This window comes from Numida meleagris, chromosome 5, assembly GCF_002078875.1.
Source record: "Numida meleagris isolate 19003 breed g44 Domestic line chromosome 5, NumMel1.0, whole genome shotgun sequence".
NCBI lineage: Eukaryota > Metazoa > Chordata > Aves > Galliformes > Numididae > Numida > Numida meleagris.
This window is the reverse complement of record NC_034413.1, coordinates 6,791,443-6,815,225: the sequence shown is the minus strand read 5'-3', so window position 1 is coordinate 6,815,225 and position 23,783 is coordinate 6,791,443. Positions and strand designations below refer to the sequence as shown.

Sequence of the window (23,783 nt, the reverse complement as noted above, 5' to 3'; positions counted from 1 at the left end):
TAATTTTCACTTCGTATTGTTTTACGGCAAAGACCGTAGGGCATCATCTAATCTGTAACCTGCCACTGTTTTACCTTTGCCTCTTTCATATTTAGCTCTCAGAAAATCAATTTTTGAAATAATCTGAGCAGGTAAAATTTAGAAATAAATTACATGGATAAAATTTTTATACTGACCTGAAATTGCACACAATATCTTTCTTTCCTTCTTCCTTCACAAACAAGAGAAGAAACTCATAGAAGAAACTTTACTATTAGCACAGAAGCCTGATTACAAAGGGCAATTACTAATTTTGAAGTACACAAGAAAGGCATGACCTGATTACAGCGCAATGATTAAGATACAGATATAGATTAAGATTAGGATATACTGATATGACCGGAAGAGCAAAATTAAAGTCACCTTTCTAACAGCTAGTGACTTAAAAAAGATTTATACTCTGCAGAAGTGGAAGTCAAGCAAAGGTTATTCTCATTTTACTTTTATTCTGAAACATTTAGGTTCATACCATCTCATCTGTTTCCGTGGAAGCTAGGAAATTACACACCTTTGAAATAGTGGCCCTTATCCTGATTCTGAAGCATTTGTACATGCATGGTTCACTTAATATGATCCGGAACTGATGAGTTATTTACAATGTAAAATCAAGCACATATCTGCAGGAGTTGAAAATCATCAAGTCTTTTTTCAAAGATGTGTCCCACTTTGACATTTTTTTTTCAGTCTCTGAAGGAATCTTTTACAGAACTGTTAATGGTGCTGAATGGTCATTCTCAGACAGTGAGAAGTATAGTTGGAGCCAGACTCTTCTTTCTAAGATGAGCAGTTCCTTTGCCATAATTAGACATTGAAGCACCCTTCACAAAAAAACAGTCGTTTCTTTAATAAGTGACACTGAACACTATCCCAGCCTAGAGCAGCTTTTTCAGTTTGAAATACAAAAGCAGTCAAGTCTCAAAAACTTCAAAGAATGCTTTTCATTTTCTTTCCTCCTTGATCCACTGATAGAGCAGTTCATTTTTCTTGAATTTTGTGAAATGACTTTTTCAGTCATCAGACCTGTGTAACAAATCACAGTCTCAATCACCAATGCTCCCATTTGACTCATCTGCTTTTGCTTTGGCCTTTGGGTAGGAAGCTTCATTTCTGTAACATTTTCTAAATTCACTGTTGTGAACTCTACTCCTTCGGTTGCACTTTGCTCCATTTTAAAAAATAATTGCATTTCTTGCAACATAATGTGTTAGTCTCAGGTTTTTACATTTCACTAGAACCCACATTTTCTTTCTTACATAGAACAATGTCTTATCTTAAAAAGTACAATTTTATGGCATGCTACCACTATAATGTGGTGCTTTTTAAGTAGTAAATGCTATAACATAACATTTGTACAGAATTCTCAGTTTCATTCTACTAACTCAGAGCAGCAATAAGGCGCTTGTACTCTCATGTATATTGCTTTGCTTCTTGTGGTCAAAGATTTCCTAATTTCTGAATTTTTCTGTTGCAGTCTATTCTAAGACAGTATCTCCTCTGAGGAAAAGTCTCTAACAAGACAGACTGTCAATAATTCTAATCTTTCACAATGTGGAAAAGGCTGGAAAGATATCAAGTTCCTTTCCTCCAGGCTTTTTCTGCCTCAGAGCAAATAGGCCAACTTTGCATAGGTATGTCCTGCAGGGAATGTAGTTAGTCTTTTTCAAGGTGTAAGAACAAATCCTGTAATATGAATTATATTTTCAACCAGCTATTTACATTTCCAGGTATTTGATCCAGTAATGTACAAATCAAAAAGCTGCAAAAGCTCAGAGCACAGTAATCTCATCTACAAGGCTGCCCCAGAATAGCATACAATGGGCTGGGTTCGGATCCTGTGTACAGGGCCCAACTGGGAAAGAAGTGCTGTCATTTCCCATTAACAGTGATGCAGCTGAGTTGAGCCTAATCACTTTAACTTTGTTTTTATGTAGTCAGTTTTCCCGTTTTCTTGGGAATTGTATGACAATTGCAGATTTTAGCCTACTTCCATAACCGCAAAGGTTAGGCATCAATCTTCAAAAGACAAATAAATCTGAACAGCTATGTTATTAAAAATGGATGGTGAACACTCCACAGAAAAGGAAGACGGAAGCAAAAAAAAAAAAAAAACAGCTTTTGAACACCACAAGAACTGTATAAAGCATTTGGCCCTAGAGAAATAAAGTCAGAGCTGTTTGATCAAAAATCCCTGCATCCTGAGTGAGAATCAAGGTTTCACAAACGCACACAAGTTTGACAAGATTCAGCCGGTCAGAGGCCCTTTGACTTGCCAAACATCTTTCTCCTGCCCCTACTGTACTGCTCCTCTGCCAGCTCATTTCCATTTGCACATTTCCTGGGTGGGCCTCCCCAGCACGGGCTGTGCCATTGCGTTCATCCTGACCCAGTTGTTCATATTTCCCTTTCCTGAAGTTTCACCCTGAGCCCTCACTTCTCACAGTCCTCCCTCACGCCTTCTGGGGTAACTTCTGTGGTCATCTTTCCAGGTGGCTTCCCTGTATGGTGTGGAGTTTCTCCCCAGAGCCTTGGAGCAGCCATCCCTGGGGAGGCTGAGGCTGAAGAGCCAAGCCAAGGCGTGGCAACAGCTGGGGCAGAGCCCTGAGGGAAAGGCTGCGAGCGGGCCCAGCCTACCCTGCCCTCCCCTCAGTGCATTCCCTGGCTTTAAGCAGCCAGTCCTGCCCAGAGCAGTGAGCCCTCACACTTGTGGGACCTGCCCACAAGTCAGAAATGAACCTGGATACTTTGTTCCAACAAATTCAGCTCACAGAGAAGCAGGTGGGGGAGAAGAGGCGCCTCATCCAACAAGGTCAGCCCCATGGCCGCCATCTTGCATGTCCCACAGTATCAGTCGCTGTAAATGGCCTCTCCATATTCTGGAGGATTCTAACAAAAGTAAAGTGGCACCACTATGAAATCACGAGGAGAGTTTGCTGGAGAAGCTTGGCAGGCAGATGTTCTGCAACTCCTTGCCAGTGCCATTGCTTTGTAAGAACATAATGTTCACAAACTGACCACACTTGCTTACAGGTTTTCCTTGTTTTGCAGTTAAATTTGACATAAACAAATATCATGAAAAAACTAACCAACTAAAAGAAGAGCTGAACACTGCAAAAATAAAATTAGAAGCTAAGGTAAGTAGGATTGTTTATAGTACAGATAGTAATGAAATACATTACATTTACAAGCATATGAATTATTCTTTTGGGGAATAAATTCATAAACACTTTTAAAGGCATATGCTTCACCCACTGAGTAAGACAACATTCAGAAAACTTACAGTGTGCATTTCTGCTGTGATCACTGCCAACGAATCCATGTGCTTCATGTGTGCAAAGGTCTGTCAGTGGCTTTCCTCACAAATCCCACCCTGCAGGCTGACTTCTGGGTATGCTCAGCGACTTGCTCACCTCAGGGTAGGCATATTTCCAGATAACATTTCCAAAACCTGGAAGCACAAAACACAAAGGCACAAGGAAAGCCATGCTGCTCCCCAGAAAAGAGCTGAGCAGGGAACAGGTGAGCTGCTTGGGGATGGTGTGAGCAGCCTGGTCTGAGCAGTCTTGGAGCTTGTTCTAGCACTTTCTACTTTAAAGTATGCATTTTTTAGAGGTTTGGAAATCATTCCTGTGTTGCCCACTGCCATTCCTTAAAGGCCTAATTTGTTTCACAGAGAATATGTGGAAACATTCACTGTATTTATTTCACAGGATCTGAGGTCATATACTAAATTTCTTCCTGTGAGCCTGGGTTCACCATTGTGCCAGGCCGTAGAGTTTTGATAGAGACACTCTAGACAGGAGAAAGTTTCCAAACCTATTCAATACTTTTAAGATTTTATTATGCTTTCTGTTTAACCAAACTGCAGACATAGGCTTTGATTAACCATTCAGTTTTGAAGAGCTTTTTCACCATTAATACCTGTTAGTACAAATGATTTAAAAATCCATTTGCTTGTGCCTGAAAAATGAAGTCTAGTTATCATCCCTGTGCACTTAAGTATCTGTGCTGATGGAATGTGTATGCACAACAGGAAAGCTTATGGAGGCTCCTTTGAAGTTAGAACTGTTGTGCATTTAAATAAACATCTTCAAGAACCTTTTGGGGATTACCTCACCTAGATGCAGAAATAAATGTTTCGAGATGATTACTATCCTTCCAAAAACAGATTCTTCTGTCATTTTTAAGGGATATTTTATTTATATATATAAATATATACACACATATAAACATTACTATGACAGGATCAGATAAAGAAATTCATAAACAAATATTCACTGCTTGTAAAATGAGACTGTAATCTTGCAAGCAGTTAGTCATGTAGTCATGCCACAAAAGACCTTTAACATAGTAACTTATTTAGCCAACACATTATATCTGAGTGATGTTTGTTAGGTAAAGTCTTTTGTAGTATTGCTCCTACATTTATTTATGAACACTATTTTATGTTTATACTGCTAATTTGTTATTGATGCAGTGTGATTTACAATCAATGTTTATGTGGAAGGTATAGAGCATCCCAAGAGTAGAGCTATTATTGTAAATGACTAATGGGAAGAGCTGAAGAACTGTTCCTAATTAAATCTTAAGTGCCTTAGCCACCTAATATTCTATCTGGTGTCCACAAAAATATATTTTATTTGCCTGTTTATTCTGACATTGATTCATTTGTAGATAGGACACAATACAGAAAATAAGTGGAATGGAAAAACGCATTTCAATCAGACTGTATTTAGGTTTAAAGATTACATAAATATTGAAAATATTAAAAGTAATTTATTTTTCAGTACAGGAATTAAGTTTACATGTGTCTACAATAGTTAATGTAATTCAAATAGCATTAAATAATGTTGTTCAGCTAATGCTGTTTAATTTGTCCCACACCAAATAACTGCACTTTAAAAGCACTGATATCCAAGCATGTACATGCACCGGGGCTTATGCCTGAGCAAGCAGATGAGCCTGAGTTCAAACATGTTATGACATCTATTTCACAGAGACTGCCCGTGGTCAATCAAAGGTTCCCAGGAAATGCTATTTATTTTCTCTGTTCAGTAAAATCAGGTAGCATGTAATTAGAACCTGAATTATAGCATTTTGCCTTTCATGCCTCAATGATTTCTTCCAAAAAATCTATTGCAAATGCATAGATTAAATAGGCATCTTACAGATGGAGAACCTACGCTGCAGTTAGTTATGTTCGGTAATATAATTACAGAAGTATAAGACCATCTACTCTCTTTGAATTAGTATGCAACATAAATATTGCTGAGGCAAGCACCTCCTTGATGCTTAGCATGCCAGACATATCAGGGATGAGGAAGTCTGGTCCTTTCCTGTCTGATTGTCTCACTCCAGTCTTAGCACATTTGATTCCACTATCCTCCTTTTGATATCAGATGCACTTCCTCTGTACTCTCTCCAAAATCGTCTATATTACTTTCAGAACTTGTGATTTTCACCTCTTTAAGATCACTACCATTTGGTCTTTTCTGTTTCTGCACGCACAAACTTATGTAACACCCTGACAATTCAGTTTACTTCCTGATACTTACCGTGTGCTTCTAAGGTCTGCTAGCAGTTCTGCAGCTAACTTTCCTTTCCCTAATTGTTCTGAGTATCACAGTCCGAGTCATTCTTTTGACCACCTTTTCTCCAGTACGTCAAATGAATGATTCTCATCCTCTAAGACTTTTCAACACTTAGCTGTTCCCCATTTATCTGCTGTTATACTTTATCTCGTCTTATATCAACTTTGGTTAAATAATGACGCAGTAGATGCAATGGAAAACTGAGAGGAATTCTTCAGCAAATTTCGAAAATGCAGTGGTTGAAAAGCATACTCTTCCAACAGATAAACTACTGTTTATAATGTATAAAAACATGTTTAAAACCATATTCAAAATTAGAGTATGAGTTTTGGGGGAGCTTATGGCCAAACTGTCTTTATTCTGTCAGTACTTTTGCTGTCACACTTCCTCAGCTAAGAATTTCAGCAACTGTCCTCAGAAAAAGGTACCTTCCTCATTCTTTCTCCTATGCAATACGAGCATTGCAGAGCTAATCATGTATGCAGTCATTCAGATAACCTCAGTCAGAACGAAGATGTTGGACCTCTGTCCCTCTGATTTTGTCTGGTTTGGTATAAGACAGCCTGTATGCATTGAGATGTGGGACACTGTATTAAGGTTGGTGTGATGAATGTCTTCCCTGTTTTTAACCTGAAATTACTTTATATGAACTGCATAGATTTAAAAATACCATTTCAGACAGACTGATCAGCAGCAAATCTGGCCTTCAAAGAGAGGATACTTTCCCAAAGCTTAGTGGTAAACAAGAAGGCTTCAGGGGGAAGTGGGGGGAAGAGCTGCTATGCTTTTTCTAGTCCAGCAGCAGCAGCTATGCCAGCTGTGTTTTAAGTGGACCAAGACCCTTATGTCCAATATGAAAGTATATGAAATAAAAAACCAATAACCTTATTTCATAACTTTTTGTTTTCTCTTGGAAGGTTCAACAGCTGTCTGAAAAAATGTTCTTCTTAGAAATTTTGAAGAAACGTGAAGACAGCTTAGAGAGACAGAAAGCTGAACTTATTAACCAGAAAAGCATTCTTCTCAAAAACTTTGTATGTTTCCAGCTATGGTATTCAAGCAGCTCATTTGTACTGTACAAGTTTATGCAGCCATAAAGTTTGAAAAAAAATACTATAAATCTGAATAATCAATTTTTCTTTTTTACTCCAGCACACTTAAAAATGTAAATGTAGCAAAATTATTGCTTTGAATTTTAAATTTAATTCTCAGCTTAATGATCTAAGGTAATATATGCTGCAGTTTACCTACAGAGCTGATTTCACATTCTTAACTTCATTTTCTAACTTCTGCTATTGTGTGACTGACTTCCAATTGTGACATGTTACTTCCTTTCTGAACGAAAAGTAGAAAAAACTCACCTTCAATTGGATTGCCTCAACCACAGTAAAATATACTGAGAAGTATCAGAGGAAAATCTCAGGAAGGCCAACACCACATTTTAGGAATCCTGACATTCCACACAACCTCTCTTAGGCCAAAAACACTTAGCCCCCTTTTGAAAAGTATTTATTGCAACATATACAGACAACAGCATTTTCAGTTCACTGCCATGCTAACCTGAATATTGCTTTCCTCTTTCTGCATGGTGTATCCCTGAGTCTTTAAGGAAGGGCACACAAGAGTAGTCTTCTCTGCATATGTATTCATATCTCAAATCAGCAGATCTGAATTTTCAACATTCGTTATGAATTGCCAATGTAACCATTAAATCCTTACTTTAATTAAGTAATATTACTTCAACATTCAAAATATTCTCTATCTTAAATATAAGAAGGAAGAAAGAAAAAGGAATGATATAAATTTCATAGAAAAGTTATTTAGTTAAAAGACTAAATTACTATCCTCTGAAGAAATGTGAAATTTGATTAATTTTAATCGTGAAGATTTGAAATATTGATAATTGTTTCATTCTTCCTGTATATAAAGTTATTTCTTCTAATTTAATTTAGTCAGCATTTTTAAAAGGAATTTTTTATTACCCTTGTCTTTAGGATTGTTTTTTTCCAGAAAGAGAAACAGCGACTCCTTATCAACCATAGCCGACTTAATCATTATCAAGGGAAATAAAGCAAGTCTGCCTTTTGCACAGGAGTAAACTACAACTTTATTTAACAGCAGTCTAAAAAATAGCGGCCACAATGTGCTACCAACTTTAAATGGAACTTAGCTGTGGTTTCAATAATGAGTTGCACTTAAAACCAATTACACGAGTACATAACTTGACTTAGTGAAATTTAAATTTTTTTTTAAGGAAGAATAAATCCTTTGCTTTATAAGGAAAAAAAAGTTAAAACAGCAGACAGAATGGTAGAGCTTTAGGCCATTTTCATGCTCTCCTAAATCAGGAAAAATAAATACACAACATGTATAAATTTTAAGTACAAGCAACAAGTATGTTTCAGTCTGCCTAGCTTAGCAAAGACCTCATTTTTTCCACTTGAACATTCAGTTTTCCATTTCTTTTTTTTTCAGACAGATGCAAAGAGAAAAATGACTGAAGAGGAAGATAATTTTACTAGGGAAGTAACAGAGTTCAACAATGAGTATGGACTAACAAGCAATAGAGAACATCAGATTAAAAAAAAAGCCAAGACTGAAATAAATGATTTAGAGAATGAAGCTGCTGTGTTAAAAAATGGTAAATCTTAAATTATCTTATGCTACTGGAGAATACAATTCAGTAAAATACAGCTGTGCTAAACAATAATTTTAACCCCATTCTTCTGCTGCCTGAAACCACCTCTTAATGCAAAACTGAAAGAGAGTGGCCTGGCATACCACCACGTCACATAAAGATTATTAAAGCCTTTTCTACTCTCTAATCTTCTCAGACATTTCCAACCATGTTTATCTTTGTGTTAAGATACAGAATATGAGGTTTCCCAGAACTGAGAGTTAGGCTGAGAAGCAATCCTTCAGCAAGGACACAGGAGTCCTCATGGATCACAAGGCGAACATGAATCAACATCAGAATACCAACACCGTACTAAGACATATAAACATAATTCTAACCTCTAAGATATGCAAAATAATCCTTCAATGTATGTAGGGCAATTAGATTCTTAACTGGTGCTAAGATGGATGTTGCATTTCAAGAAAAAGCGTGGACTAGTTAGACACATCCCTCATCGGAACAGTGAGAATGATCAGAGATCTGGAGGACATGAGAAGGAAAAAGCTGAATGAATCAGAATTATTTAATTTATGGAGGAAGAGTGCTGGAAGATGGGTATCAGTCTTCAAATGTTTAAAGGGTTCTATATGAAGGAAAGTCATCATATTGCTAAAGTAACTCTAAAGCAAAACATTTGCAATTATTTGCATGCCCAACCAACAATATGTGTCAAACACCTTAGGAACATTAAAAATAATTTCTTTTCATAATTAGGAATTAATTACATGGCATGTAATTTCCAGTGAACTGGTTTTTAGTCAGTTACTTTCAGTTATATTTATGCTTCTTTGTCACCAAATGAAAAGATGGGTAAAAGTAGTTGATAATATTTAAAATTATATCATGAAGACTTAAAATGCATTGCCTTTTAATTTAAAATATAATCATTTATTTCCTTAGAAATGGAGTCAATGGAACATAAGAATGTTCAGTTAAATGCACTCCAGCTGCAGAAGAATGAATTAAAGCAGGAATTATTTACTCTCGAAAGTGAACTCAAAGGTGTGCTTGATAATCAGTTTTTATGATAATTATTTCTGCCTTGATAAATGATTCCAAAAAATCCTTCCTGTCAAGTTATTTTTTCAGCAAAAAGTCATAGAAAGAAGATTTTATATATTTTACATTATGTAATAAATCATTTTAGAATGCGCATAACAAGTATTGTGGACTTCATTAAGATTTATATTGAATGTCACTGATACCAAGATGTACAATTTTGCTCAATCATAACTTATAAATATGAAAAATAAAATTCTACTTTTGCTAGTAAAATGTTTGCTTAAATGGAGAATTGTTTCAAAGCGACCTTACAAACAACATAAGTCTTGTTTAAATACCATTAACTTGTAATTAAAGAATGTTACTAAAATTTAAATGTTTAACAAAGAACACGAGAGACAGATGTGGCTGTGGTGACTGATCTTTGAGCTGTAAAATCCTTAGTTGTTTTCTACTGGCATTTATGCATTATTATATGAAAGGCAATGCATAAAAAAAAGGAGTCCATGTGCAAGGTTGGGAAAAATGCATTGAATAAACAAAAACATCTATAAAAGGAACAAGTGAAAAGGTACAGAGGGAAGAAAAGTTCTGTGTCAAAGGTGCTGATGGGCAATGGGGTAATTTTTTTACAAACATGTAAATAACATGTCACAGTAAATGAGTTAGTAAAGATAGACTACGCATATGGTCACAGATTGTGTGGGAAAAGGAACAAGATTTTATAAAAGATTGTAATGAGTACATCAATTACAGTACTAAAATAATGCATGTTTTTGTTCAGATGCCTTTTCCATACAAAGAGTTTAACAGCAAAAAAATGTTAGCTAAATTTAAAAAATGCAGACCCTCTTTGAATATGGATGATTAATATATATTTATAAGATCATTATTATTTTTTTTTAGACCTTGAGAAATTAATCAAGGAGGCTGAAGGAACAATGAAAGATTTAGAAGCAGAAAAAGTCCAAGTGACTGAAAAACCTCAGACCAATCCAGAATGTTTAAGGTAAGAGTCTTGTGTTAGTAGATGCTTAAATTTAAGTTTAGCTCAGTAATTACAAACCACTTCTGGTGGTAGTGACTATTTCATCTTCCCTACAGAATATTCATTGGAAATGAGGAGCATCAGTTGTGTTTATCACAAACTACAAATTCCTGTTGTTTGTTACAGTCTTTCACCCTTACACTCATGATGCAATGAACTAAAAACTGAAAGCAGTTGAATGGAAGTCACAGTCAAACTTGGAGGAAGAGCAAAAGCCTGCTCCTTAGGCAGTAGGCAAGCTCTTCTGTTTTTGTAAAAACAGTAGGGATACACAGAATATTGATGAACTACCCAAATGCTGTATGCCCTAAGTGACTGAACCCTCCACAGAGCCTGATAATAGAATGGTTGGGCCACCATAACCTCTTTAGCTCATCTGGGTGTTGCATATAGAACTTATTAAACGCAGATTTATTTTCTCTACTGTCCCTACCATCAGTTCTAGTTTGACTTCTAATTAAGCTAGTTTAGAACAATATTTTGAAGATTTAAACAAGGTGGAAGACCTTTCACACTCTCTCCTAACAGTGAATATTGCTTCATAGGATCTAACCTGACATGACTCATTTGTTGTCCATTTGCTCCAATTTGACATTTGCATTTTCACCATACACAAAAGAATGTAATGCTCAATGCAAAGAAACTCCTTCTATAAAAGAGAAGGCCCAGATTTTTCTCTAACAAATTATTAGGGGAAAAAAACTTGTTACCATCACACGTTTTTTGTGTACATTTCTTAATTTCTTGACTATAATAAATAAATGCAAGGTTTCCTGAAATCTTTCAATGAAGAAATAAAGTGTTGCAGGGAACACTGGGAATTTTTTTCTGAATGATTTGTTAAAGGCCCATATTTTGCTGAATACCAGTTTCTGAAAGAAAATGATATATCAGCCCTATTACCAACTCTCTTTGACCTCTTACATGGTGTTGAGACATGGCCAAAATTCCTTCAACATAAAAATTAATTAGTTCACAATTCTGCTTACAGTGGCAAAAACTTTGCATTCAGAGTATAAATAAAGGACAATGTAAATAACAATAACAGTTGCAATTCTGTTGCAGTTGTAAGACAGCCTGTTATAATTCACTCCTTTACATTATTCATTCCATCATGATATGTTAGGTTTGGTGATACATGAGGTTGTCAACTTCATTCTAAATAACACATTTCCCTTGGAGTAGTTTACTGCCGTAATGCCACTTAATATTCAAATTGCCATAATTAGTTTTCTGTAATGGGTTTCCTATGTATAAGCTACAGAAGGAGCAGACATTAGATTACTTTAAATCCCCAGTTCTGCCACTGATTCACTATGAGATCCTAGGAAAATCACACCAGTCCATATACACCTGTCTTTCTACCTAGCTCTCTGTGGAACTATACTTTGGTTTCACATAGGTGGAAGACACAACAGGGGATAAAATATTCTGAATTTACAGGCAAAGCAAGAGGGACAATGAGATTTTTTTTACTTCATAAAATGCCTAATATTATGGTCAAGATAACGTGGCATTATTTGATAGTGCAAAATCTAAATAAAGTGCTACTACAGTTACTATTGCGGCAGAGCATGTGCCGATTCAGTCAATGCCAACAGTCCCTTTGCAGCAAATTCTTGAGTGAACTATCCAGTCCACTCCTCTCTCTGCCCTCACTAAGTGAACCTGAGAGTACAGAAGCATTTTTGCAGCATTGGCAAGACAAACTGGAGTGAACCCAGGACCTGGGGCAAACAAGGAAGCCCTCTTGACAGGTTGTATGCACCTTTGGCTCTTTTGAAGGATCTTCTGCAGTTAAAGTTCTAATTAATGCATTCTTAGATATACTATTGATTGTACCCACTGTGCTTGAGAAGCAACATTTTGTAGCCTAATAAGACAAGTGTTTTCTTTAATGAAGGTTTTATACCCCCTTATGAAATCTATTGCAGGAATATATTTTTTGTTTTTACTGAACATCATATTTAGCATACATTATCCAGAGGAAAATTCTTTGACATAAGACAATGTGGATCAAAAATACTTATTTTTTTCTGATAAATAAGCACAAAATCTGATTTTCTTTATTTTACAGAGTAGGAAACCTCACCACTTTTTAAATGATAAAAATACCTATGTGTTTAATGTTTCCTTAGAACAAATGTGAGAGACAGTCAGCATCAATAACCTGATATATGTAGCTCCCAGGCCACTCTGTAAGTCTGTTATTGTATCACATACCTAGTCTCAGCTTAAAAATCAATATCAAAAGTAGCTGGCAAGGCAAGAATCTTCATTACAATTAAGTATATATCTTAAAGTAAATTGTATTTCAGCTGAAGAGTGTAGCCAGCTAATTCAAATTACAGCAATTTATCTTTGATCTGAGAAAAATGCCCTATACTGTATCTGCAGTTTCATAAAATTTCTCCCAAATCCATCAAAGAATTACAAAAGGTCACAAGAAGCACACACTGTTAATTCCAACTATTGGTGCTGCAATTACATGTTTGTTCTAGTACACATATGATACTGAAAAAAGCTAAACAAAATTTGAATGTTGAGCACAGATGCAGTTACAGATAAGGACTAAATATAAAATAAAATTTGGATTTGAGGGGGGAAGGTATGCTCTTTTCCAAAAATTGTCATATTTGGAGAAAAAATAGTGGTCAGGCACTGGAACAGGCTGCCCAGGGAAGTGGTGGAGCTACCGTCCCTGGAGGGGTTCAAGAAATGTGTACATGTGGTACTTAGGGATATGGTTTAGTGGGCATGGGGGGATGGGTCAACGGTTGGACTAGATGGTCGTAGAGGTCTTTTCCAACATTAATAATTATTAATGATTCTCAAGGAAAAATATATTGTGGTTTATATGAGACATAAATTATTGTATTATATATTATGATTTTTATGAGATACAACAGTAGTGAAAGTTACACTTTCAAAATGCAGTATTTTAATAGATCTTCAGGTCTGTGGCTTCCTCTTGAGCCCTTACCTAGAGAGATTGTTTTCTGCCAAAATACTGCCAAAGACATGACTTCATTTTCTGCTGATGTAAGCTGCTAGGTGTCATATGACCAGTAATGATTCTAAAATATGGCAGTGATATGGCAAACTATGGTAAAAGTAATTAGGGCAAGGTTCATTGAACCACTACAGCAAAGTTAAGGGAACCAAATCTACCAGCAACCCCAAAATTCAAGTCGGTAATGTTCCTTGAGATCCTTGAGAGTGCTCCAACTTCTTGTTCAATAGGGAAAACTGCTGTCAACAGGACCTGCAATGGCAGAAAACACACTACCTGAATTCTGCTGCTATCATCTGCCTATCACTAACTTCTGAACTTTCAATTTTTCACTTGTACTGCCTTGTATAAATTAATCATACATAACAGGTGAAAGAAAGAACATTCTGTAACCAAATTAATCATCCCTGGCACAACTAGGAATGTTCCACATCCTTCAGTAGTTTGGTTGCTGTTTTTATGTTCTTTTGTTGTTGTTGCTGTTTAACGTGCCCCAAAATGATTTATTTCAACATTGACCCTCCCACTCCATTCTTGTAAGACGGAACTGTCCACAAATATAAGAGAAGCCACATCTTGCATATGCTGTTTATTTCAGAGAATTGCTCACTCTTGTATTCCTGTTTAGATTATTGTTCTTCAGTTTATTTTTCAGTGTATTTTATTATTGATTACACATCAAACCTTTGATTTCCTGCTATATACCAAGAATGTATGTGGAATATGCTGACTCTGTGTATATAGGCTGTATGTGCAGCATTAAAAGTGGGGTTTTTCATCAGAAATGGTGATTTCATAGGGCATTTCAAATTTTCCTAGGGCGATCTTCATCGTTAGGCTTTTTCTTGTACTGAACTACATTCTCGTGTTGCTTAAGTTATTACTGAATTGAAATGAATGAGACTTTGTATTCTTTAAACTCTTCTCCATTCTTCTTTTCATAAAAGTTCTAAAATGTTACTGAGCATGAAAAGAAAATACTAAACACTGAAATTCTGCTATTTTTGCTTACTGCTTCTTTCTGTAAAGCTAATGAGAGGGAGGAAAAAAGACTAGAAAAATAAGATACTTTAAGCCAATCATAAAAATTTAAAGAGCAATAAATATTCAAGATTTTACCAACTTGAATCTTCTCAATACTTGAGAAAATAATAATGTAATTAAAGCCTGTTCCAGGTAACAATACATAAACCAAAAATAATTTGTAATTTCCATTCATTTTATTCAGTACATAATTTTCACTCTGGAAAGTTCTGAGGTTTTTGTTGGTGATTACACCTCCATTGTTAATCTTAGATGCTAAATTTTTCATGGTTGTCAGCATTCTTCATGCAGTTCTTGACAGCACAATGTGCTTTCTTACTGACCTGAACGTAAAGTATGTAAGGCACTATAAACAAAATAATAGATTGAAAACACAAAGGCATACAAATTTCTGTTTCTTGCTCTCTCTCTTCAAGACACTTTAACCTCTTCCTCAGTGTAGGCTCCCTAAAAATCATATGCCTCATGGTATGGATGCATCATTCAGAGATATCTGCAAGATAAGTGGTCTTTTTCAGGGAAGGCATGCAATGAAAATCAAAAGCCTTGTTTTAATCATTTGTTCTGCCAACGTCAACCCTGCATACAGAACAGCAAGAGAAAACTTTGGCAGCAGCTCCCTTGAGAGTCCAATTTCCTGTGCTGGTAGCAAGTAGCATCACTTAAATAGTATAAGACAGAATCAAGCAGAGCCTTTAACTGATACAAGCAAATTCCTCATTATGGCATTAAAGTATTAGATTCACTGTAATTACTTATTGCATTTTTTTATTTTTTAGTCTTCTTTCTCATTTTAATTTTAAAATAATGTGCTGCCTTATGTAAGGCAACCAAGAAATAATTTTAATCAGAATTTATTTTGACTAAGAGCAGACAATTTCCACATAAAATTTTCACAGTAGTATAAAGGGAGACTCTTCTTCGAAACCTGAATATCTATTCTATCTCAGAAACATGGTAACAAAGGGAAATGTATGAAGTCAGCTTACTTTGTAAAATAGTTCAAGGCTTTGTATTTTGCATAACTCCCCAAAAATATAGCATTGCTTCTTATAATTCAGAATACAGAAAAAAAAAAACTCCGTTGCCAAAATTAGGAAGCAAAAAGTGATGTTTTCTTTCATCTAAACGATGTAAGAAACATGTTTGTTAGAGTTGAACAAATGTTGCATGCTAACAGTAGACTGCCTAAGGCCATGGTTCTGGTGGCTTTGAAAAAATATTTTGCAATTAAATTTTCTGTTAAATTTATAACCAGGAAATATCAATCTCTGGAGTAATATATGTTGTTTAAAATGAGTTTTTTAATGACAATCTTCTCATTGATTTTTTAAGATTTGCCTTTTAATAGCAGTGTCCAGTGAAACTATTATGGTTTGAATTACATTAGAAATGCTTCAATTATAAATTGCAGTATGGGTTTACAAAAAATAGATCAAATTTGACTAATGATATGTTTCTTTCATAGGACAGCAATTGGTTATGCAAAAAAAATGCAATGTCATCCATCTAGATGTTAGTAAAGTATTTGATATCCCACTATTAATTAAGCTGAAGAATTCATATTAAAATTTTTGAGCAAGGAAATGACTAACAGGAACAACAGTAATAGGACTGAAAAAAAAAAGTACTGAAAGATGGTAACTACAGTCACAGCTGATCTTCCTCAAATTTTTCAATAATGTCTTTGGAATAGAATGTGTTTTAAGAAAAGGAAAGAACTCTAGTCCTTACAAAGCAAAGAGAGGAGGAATGTCTTTACATACAATACTAGTTCATGTGCATAACTAAGGACTTAAATACAAGACACTTAGAAGTAAAGCAGACGAAAGGTCTCAGCATACTGTGTTGTCAGAACTCACCTATAAACAGTGAAAGTAAATACAGCTGTGGAAAAGAAAAAGTAGGAATTATTTCCAACAAAACAAAAACAAAACAACAACCACAAAAAAAACCAGGAAATTTTTGACATTGCTGATCATGACAACTTCATTTGGAATCTTTCACCTGTTTTTCAAGAAAGATGCATTCAGCCTGGAAGAGGAGTGGGGAATGGAGAGCCCATATTGCGAAGTAAAATAAGGACGTGTCTTCATCCTTTCTGTCTCTAAGAAAATACTACATTCCTCTCGAAACAAAACAGCCTAGTATAGAAATAATAATTCCAGTAATAGGATAGCTGTACTAATTCACCCACACTAAAATCTAATTTTACCTGTACAGTACAAAAGTCAAGATATTTGAACTAGAGGGATCCTTGACCATATTTATTTTCCTTGCCTTTCAATAGGAATCTTATTGACCTTGGGATAAACATTTTTGATACTTCTCATTTTTTCTTTTCTGCTGTAACCTTTCCTTACTGTTGCAATGCTAAGCAGTCCATACACGCTTGGTTTACTGTCTGTGCAAAAGAAGATCTCATTCTGAATGTGCAGCTTAATTCTGTGTATTTTAAACTTTCCATGTTTAATTTATTATAAAATAATATATTCCTTAAAGCTCTTCCAGTGAAACCACCACTTTTATACTTTTATACATAATGTTCTTCTATTTGTTTTCATTTACATTTAATTCCAATTGTTTCATAGCCTAGAATACTGTTTGCTTTTGTTGCATCTTCTTGCTACCATGTATTATAACTACTACATCTTAATTTTTACTCTAATTCTGATCCATCAAGCATGTATTTTTATAATTTATTTGTTCAACTCAAGTGCTTGAGTTTGTGTTTCAAGATACTAAATTCCATTTAGGGCTTGTTTTCTCCCTTCCCCAATTAATTAATAATAGTCTGAAATTCATTGACTTCTTCAATAGTATCAATAGTATTTTCTGTTTAGTCGTGTCAGCAAATTGTAGATACCCAGCAAAATCTTGTTCTTGCTTTCTTGCTCTCACAATGCACATTAATCTAGTCCCAGTACTGAACTGAGACCGAGTGGCCCCAATACATTAGCTCTGTTTTTTTGCCTGAGACTGTAAGCCAGTCTTTTATTCTTTTCTTCAGTTTAAATAAAATCTTAAAACCTTGATAAATGTTTCTCCTGACCTTTCTCATAAAATTCAGGAAAATCCACATCCGTACTCTTGGGTTTATATATAACTTCTTAGAGAGCTTCCAGTTTTGTGTCATAAATCCTATTCTCTCTTTACCAGCATCAAGCAATTTGATTTATAATACTCTAATGTTTTCCCTTGTACTTATGGTTAAAAAATGGAATGGTAATCATATGCAAGTTGGAGGCAAAAGGAAAGAAGAAGAAGAATATTTTTTTTCTTGTCTCATTAAAATATAACCAAGAAACAGTCTGTCCCTTTTGCAGTTCCAACAATAACCAGGTCAAGTCTTCATCTTCCACTTAGACAAAAAGCCTCTAAAACGTATATTCATCCACCTCTCTGAACAAAGTATTTATTCTTTGACATCTCTTTACGTAAAATTATTCTTAAATTGCAGGATTGGGCTACTGAGTCTTGATCCAGTATTACAAGTCTGTGGATGATTTTCAGACAAATCTGTCTGACAGTAATGTTTTTTTTTTCATCATACTTCAATTCATAATACCAACATCTATTGATTTCACAATTATTTTTCCTATTTGCCTTCTGCATATACAGCTAAAATTCAAGTAGAGTGCATATCAACCACAAATGCCAATGATATTTAATAGATGTGCTCATTTCACAGCTGCAAAATCGATCATCTTCAGTGATCTCCATCTTCATCTCTTTGTCACTTCTAGTATTCCAGAGTAATGGAAAATGGGCCATTGATAGCTGAGGTCAGCCTTGGGCAAGCTAGCATTCAAAAAACATTCTGATGCTATTGTCCCACCTACTTGATTTAAGGCTAGGTTTTATTATTGCCATTTATCTCGAATAAACTTTTTCAAACCTCCTTGCACAAATAAGGCACTTCGCCCAGCTTTTTGTTCGAGTCTATTACCTGAAATTCAGTAATTTAACAATCCAGTGTTAATCCAGTGCAATTACATTTTTTTTAAAGTATATCTGATAGTCTTCTAGAAGACCAAAATGCTAAAAATTAAAACAGAGGACATGTAAGGCCAAAAACTAAAATATCTTTTCAGATTTTTTTAAATAGATTTGCTTTTTATCATAGTTGTAAGGAGGGTATAATTGTCATATTAATCCTTGTTCTGGCAAAAGGTACATCTCTTTCCATTTCCGAAGGTGACAGGAAAGCTGCCCTACATCTAGACAGTATAGTTCCATGAATAATTGGTTTGCACATTCAATCTGATAGTGAAAAGATGAATATGAATATCCTGCTTATCTTAAATGTAAAATGAAAAAAGCTAAGTCTCCTTCCAGGTTAAGCATTATTTTGAATAGTTCCATTGTCTCACATTCCTTCTGGTAAAACTTCATCATTTATTCAGTAACTCAGGCGTCTCAAATGCATTAATTGTGTAGACTGTAACATAACAGACAGCCCTTGTTTTGTGAATATAATATTCCTGGCACATACTGTAATTATCTAGCTTCTAAATAAGAAAAAAGGAAGACCTGAATGCAGAATCAATTGATTAATGTAAAAATTAAACACCGCATTTGAATAAATGACTTTTATCATTGCTACCCAGTGCTCTATGAGGAGCTGTGCTGTCACCACATTTAAAAGTTTTCTAAAATATTTTAAATAAAATTTAAAAATCCATATGCAAAGCTTTACAATTGCAAAGCACATCATCAGTAGTAATTCATCCACAATCCCAAGACACAGATAAGCACCTGTTACTGCTTATCTTCTGGTTGTTCTGTCCTCAGTGTACACCTAACGTGGATGGGTATCACTCTTAGCTGACAGCCACCAAACAGGCTGTGCGTCAGTGCTGCAACGTGGAAGACAATGAGGGAACATTTTCTCAGAGATGAACAGTCTATGACTTTCCTTATAGTAAATTCAGCAAAGTAGGGCTTTTGTTTCTCTTAAATTAAAGTTCTGTTATTACACTAGCAGAAAGCACAGAGAAAAAAAAACAAGGAGGGAAGGCGATGAAGTTAACCTGATTTAACCAAGATCAGAAGCTGATCTTTGACCTCCAATTGAGCTTTTCTCAATGAAGTGGTCTGTAAACTACCACTGTACTACAGTATCATGAATATTTAATTTCTCAGAGTTCAAAATTTCCTTTTGTTCAAACACTTGTATGTGTTATGAATACAGAAGAAATATTTCCAAAAGAAAAGGCACTTCCTGCTTTCTAATATGCACAGAGCTGATACTGCTTCCATATCGGTGGTAAGATAATTACGTTCTCTAGAGAAAAAGCAAATGAAGCTTGAGGTTCTCCTGTGCTACTACTCTAATGCCACATGGTGACTAAGCTATTTCTCTTACATTGAGCCATACCTTTTGCTATTACCAAAGCCATTTAGATATCAAACACACATTTTCTTGTGTAGAACATCAAGTCTGTCTGCACTAAGAGAGCTGAAGAAGGGCATTATTTATATAATAGGGTTAGATATTTTTTTTCTTTTATATACTATAAAAGGCAATAAAAGGTTGCTACCTCTTCTTTCAACCTCAGTGGAAACAGAGTTCTGCTTTGATGCATTAGATTATCTATTTAATGAGAACCAAAACATGTACCTTTCCTCCTTTTTTCAGTCTGTCAGTATGACCCGCAATACTCAACACTGATTGCTGAAACTGTATGAATAGTAAGCAGCTTCAGCTCTCTTGTGATGCTTCCCTTCCAACAGCCATGGAAAGACTCGATGTAACGTATTCATCAGACTTCTAAAAGCTCTGGCAGAGATTTTTCTTGGCCTGCTGAGCAATAATCCAAACCAATGTAGTCACTGCTGAGCAAAGTTTTGATGTCTATTTTAGAATGACAAATGACCTACAGGTTTCTTAAACACTAATGTTCCCCATGGAATCTCTTCTTCTATAGAGGTCTTTTTTTCCTCCAGGATAAACTACATTTTTCTGGATTTCAAAAAAATGGATTTGTGACCCTGGTTTGTAGACAGTGTTGGGTAAATCAAGTCTTCCATCTTCTTTTGTTCTCTGAAGATATTTGGAGAAGGGCTGCAGAGGCTCAGTAGCTGCAGCAACTGAGAATCCTGTTGCTGTTTGTTTTTATCAATTGCTTCCATACCTATGGTAAAAATAGTTAGGCACTGTTTGTAAATACTACTTCATGCCTCAAGCAGACAAGAAAAAGCTCTGATTTTCTAACTGGCTCCATACTATTTGATTTCTTAACAGATTTTAGTCAGTTAGGAAGCTACTAAAGTTTCAGTTAATACTTTTAACAGAAAATTGTTCCTGGGGCCATCATATAAACCTGAAAGAATGAGGGAAAAGTTAATGCTCTTTTCAATAGGAAAAATCACTACATTAAAAGTAGTCCTTATTGTAGAGAAATTGGAGAATCCCTGGCTGGGACTATTGGGAAACAGACAGTAAGGGCTACAGCAATAGGGAGAGAAGAGCAGCAAGAGCCAAGGAGCCTGTGGATGGGTATGGAATACTGACTGCACAAGAAGCACACTGGGTCAGGCAAAGAGCTTATCTAATCCAGTGCTCCTTCACTGGCATCAACGAGTGGATGCTCAAGTAAATAAGAACAGCACCATGTGGTATTTCCCAAGTATCAACAATCATACTCACAAGTTTAAATAAGGAAAATGATAACTAATGAGGCCATAAATCTTTTATTGTTTATAACAGCATAGTCTAGAAATTTTTCTAATCAAGCACTTAGTCAAGATACACTTTTTAAAAACCCAAACTGTCATTTTCTGAAGTTCCCCACATTGTCACCTTAACTGGCAGTGGTGAATGATAATGTGTGAGAGCAGCACTTTGCCAGTTACAAAAACCAGCAAACTTAAATCCTGATCAATAATCAGGATTTAAATCAATGCAACAAATCAATGGGAGTTTTCTCACATTAGTCAAATTGTCAACTGGGAATAAAACTGAACAAAATAACCCAAGCAGCAATGTTCTGCTGTTAAAAAAAAAATGATAATTTCTTTGGACACAGGCTTAGGAAAGAATTGGAAAACTACAAGGATGATGACTGGGAAAGCATCTATGAGACTCTTCGAACGGAAGTTGAAATTCTGCAAATGGTATGCCATTCTCACTACATATTTTAAGTGCTTGATATTTATAAAGGTGTAATTTAAGATGATTAGCAGTGGTTTTAAGATAAGTATTTTATACTGTGTACAAAGCCAAACATCCTTGCAACGCAGGTGCACTCAATTCCCATCTGTTTTAACCTATTATTTCCAAGTGTCCAGGAATATAAGCAAAGAAAGAGAATTTAAAGACACATTGTTAACATAAGAAAGATCTTTATGGGGTATAGCAATAATCATTAATATCTTGGAAGCTGCAAACTACTATGCATTTAGGAGCTAAATTAATCTTTAACTCCAGCTGTCAGTTAAATGAAAGATGGGAATATGGAGAAATAAGACTATAATTGCATCCTTTTAGGGAAACATTTTGTTTTGCCCACTCAATAGTTCTTCACAAAAATCTATTAAATTATGCTTCTCTCTAGATGTCAGTCCTAACTTCAAATTTTTTATTGTCAGTCTGTATAACAACACAAAGAGAATAAATGTTTTGAAGTCTCATTTTTGAAAACAAAGGGTTTTTAAAAGTTCATTTTAGAGCCCCTGATTGAGTTGCATTAAGATGCAGCTGTTATTCTGCATCAATAGCAGAATATCAGTCATGGAAATTTTGTATTACTGACTCATGATCATTTTCAAATTCCTGTTGGAGGAATGTAACTTCCTTCTGCTTCATCCATTAATTTTATTATGCCTGTCAAACTTCAGAAACAAAAACAGTGTAATGTTTAAAAGCTTCTCTGTAAAGAACACAGTGAACTCATTCAATTTGATTTTCTATAATTCAATTCTTTCTGTTTTCCAGAAACTATCACAGAAAAAGTCTTCAGACAAGTGAATAATGTGTGGCACATCTTATGAAGTGTCATAGAAGTTAGGCTTTGAGTACTGTAAAACAATTTTATGCAGGCTCTCTCAGGATTGCCTTTTGTGTTCCTCATTTGGTTAAGCCACAGTTTGTATCTGCCTTTATTTTACATTAAAATTGATTTTTTATTAATTTAAAAGTGGGGGGAGGAGTTTTTGTTTGTCTTTTCTCTTTTTCTCTGTGTTTACCCTCCCTCAAATTATCAGCTGTCCATCCTTAGATTCCTCTGTTGCTCATGAATGGACAACAACGTCACCTACTACACGTACAGCCGAGTTCCCATATTACAAACTCTATTCCCTATGCACTGTTTTTTAGAAGGAGCATTCTCCTTTTAAGTTAGTGATGTGGTCTCATTTGAGAGGAAGACTGCTATTGCCATCAATAAATACTTAACTGTATTAAACAGCTGTGGCTATTTAGTTTATTACTTGACAACGCAGCTCTCTACCAAGCTCTCTGAAACAGCTCAACTCTAGTAATACAGGGTGATTGTCCAGAATAATTTACAAATCTACTGACCAGTAGATGTCTCCAGTTATTGTAAACCGGTCCACTACTTAGCATTTGTTTTCTGGTTGTATCATAAATCTTATTCTCTTCTCCCACAACCCGTGAGATACTGAATGCATTCATCACTTGGTAACAGACTAAACTGCATTTAAATGAAAGTCCACATTTCTGGGGAACCGGTAAAGAAATTCCATTGAGTAAGGAACCCTCTTCACTCAGGAATGTACGATTTTTTTCCTACATGGGTGAGACGAATAACTGTTCTGCACTGGTTTTTCTACACTCAAAGCCCTCAAAGCTCTGTTACACAAAAAACTGCAAGAGGTGTTTTATTAAGAGGGTAGGAATCAATCTTTGTTGGAAGCTGACCGAATTCTGCCTGAGATGCAGAAAGTTGTTTTCCTGTTCAGACACAGATGCCTTTTCAAATCTCTGTCAAGGTTTGATCTGCAGCATCAGGATCAAAGAGCATTCTGATTCATTTTTTTAACTAGGATAATTCCAAGAGGTTGGAACTATCTGTCATAGTAGCCAGTGCTGCTGGAGCAGAATTCCTTGTAAGTTTTGTCTTTTCCCTAAAAGAGATCCTCTTAGGATGTGCTTAATTTTTAAACAACTTAGTCACTCTCGCTTCTATGGGACTGCCTGACTCTGTAAGTTAGGCAGCTACTGCTTGTGGATTTTGGTCAGATTCAGGGCACATTGCAAAGTGACACATTTGCATATTAGAGTGTCTACAGACAGCAAAATCAACACTACTCCAGGTTTTAGATGCTGCAAGCAGTTATAAATTCATGATTTGCTAGTTTACACTGGTCATTTTTTTTTAATCTAAGTGAGCTTTCCTACATTAAGTA

At 35.4% G+C, this 23,783-nt stretch overlaps 1 protein-coding gene across 1 annotated transcript; it reads left to right on the top strand.

Moving 5' to 3' along the window:
- On the top strand, positions 1-22,791 carry CCDC172 (coiled-coil domain containing 172). Its single transcript, XM_021399249.1, has 8 exons — positions 1-2,845; positions 3,085-3,170; positions 6,545-6,661; positions 8,103-8,268; positions 9,205-9,306; positions 10,213-10,315; positions 21,443-21,530; positions 22,351-22,791. The coding sequence occupies exons 1-8, from the start codon at positions 2,767-2,769 to the stop codon at positions 22,381-22,383; spliced, it is 774 nt and encodes a 257-aa protein (XP_021254924.1). The 5' UTR covers positions 1-2,766; the 3' UTR covers positions 22,384-22,791.

What these genes read in the sequence shown, in the direction of transcription:
- CCDC172 (XM_021399249.1), top strand. Translation starts at nt 2,767, where the DNA reads ATGAACCTGGATACTTTGTTCCAACAAATTCAGCTCACAGAGAAGCAG. An exon ending in AAATAAAATTAGAAGCTAAG is followed by an intron (nt 3,171 to 6,544) that starts GTAAGTAGGATT and finishes TTCTCTTGGAAG; the next exon opens with GTTCAACAGCTGTCTGAAAA. An exon ending in ACCAATCCAGAATGTTTAAG is followed by an intron (nt 10,316 to 21,442) that starts GTAAGAGTCTTG and finishes CTTTGGACACAG; the next exon opens with GCTTAGGAAAGAATTGGAAA.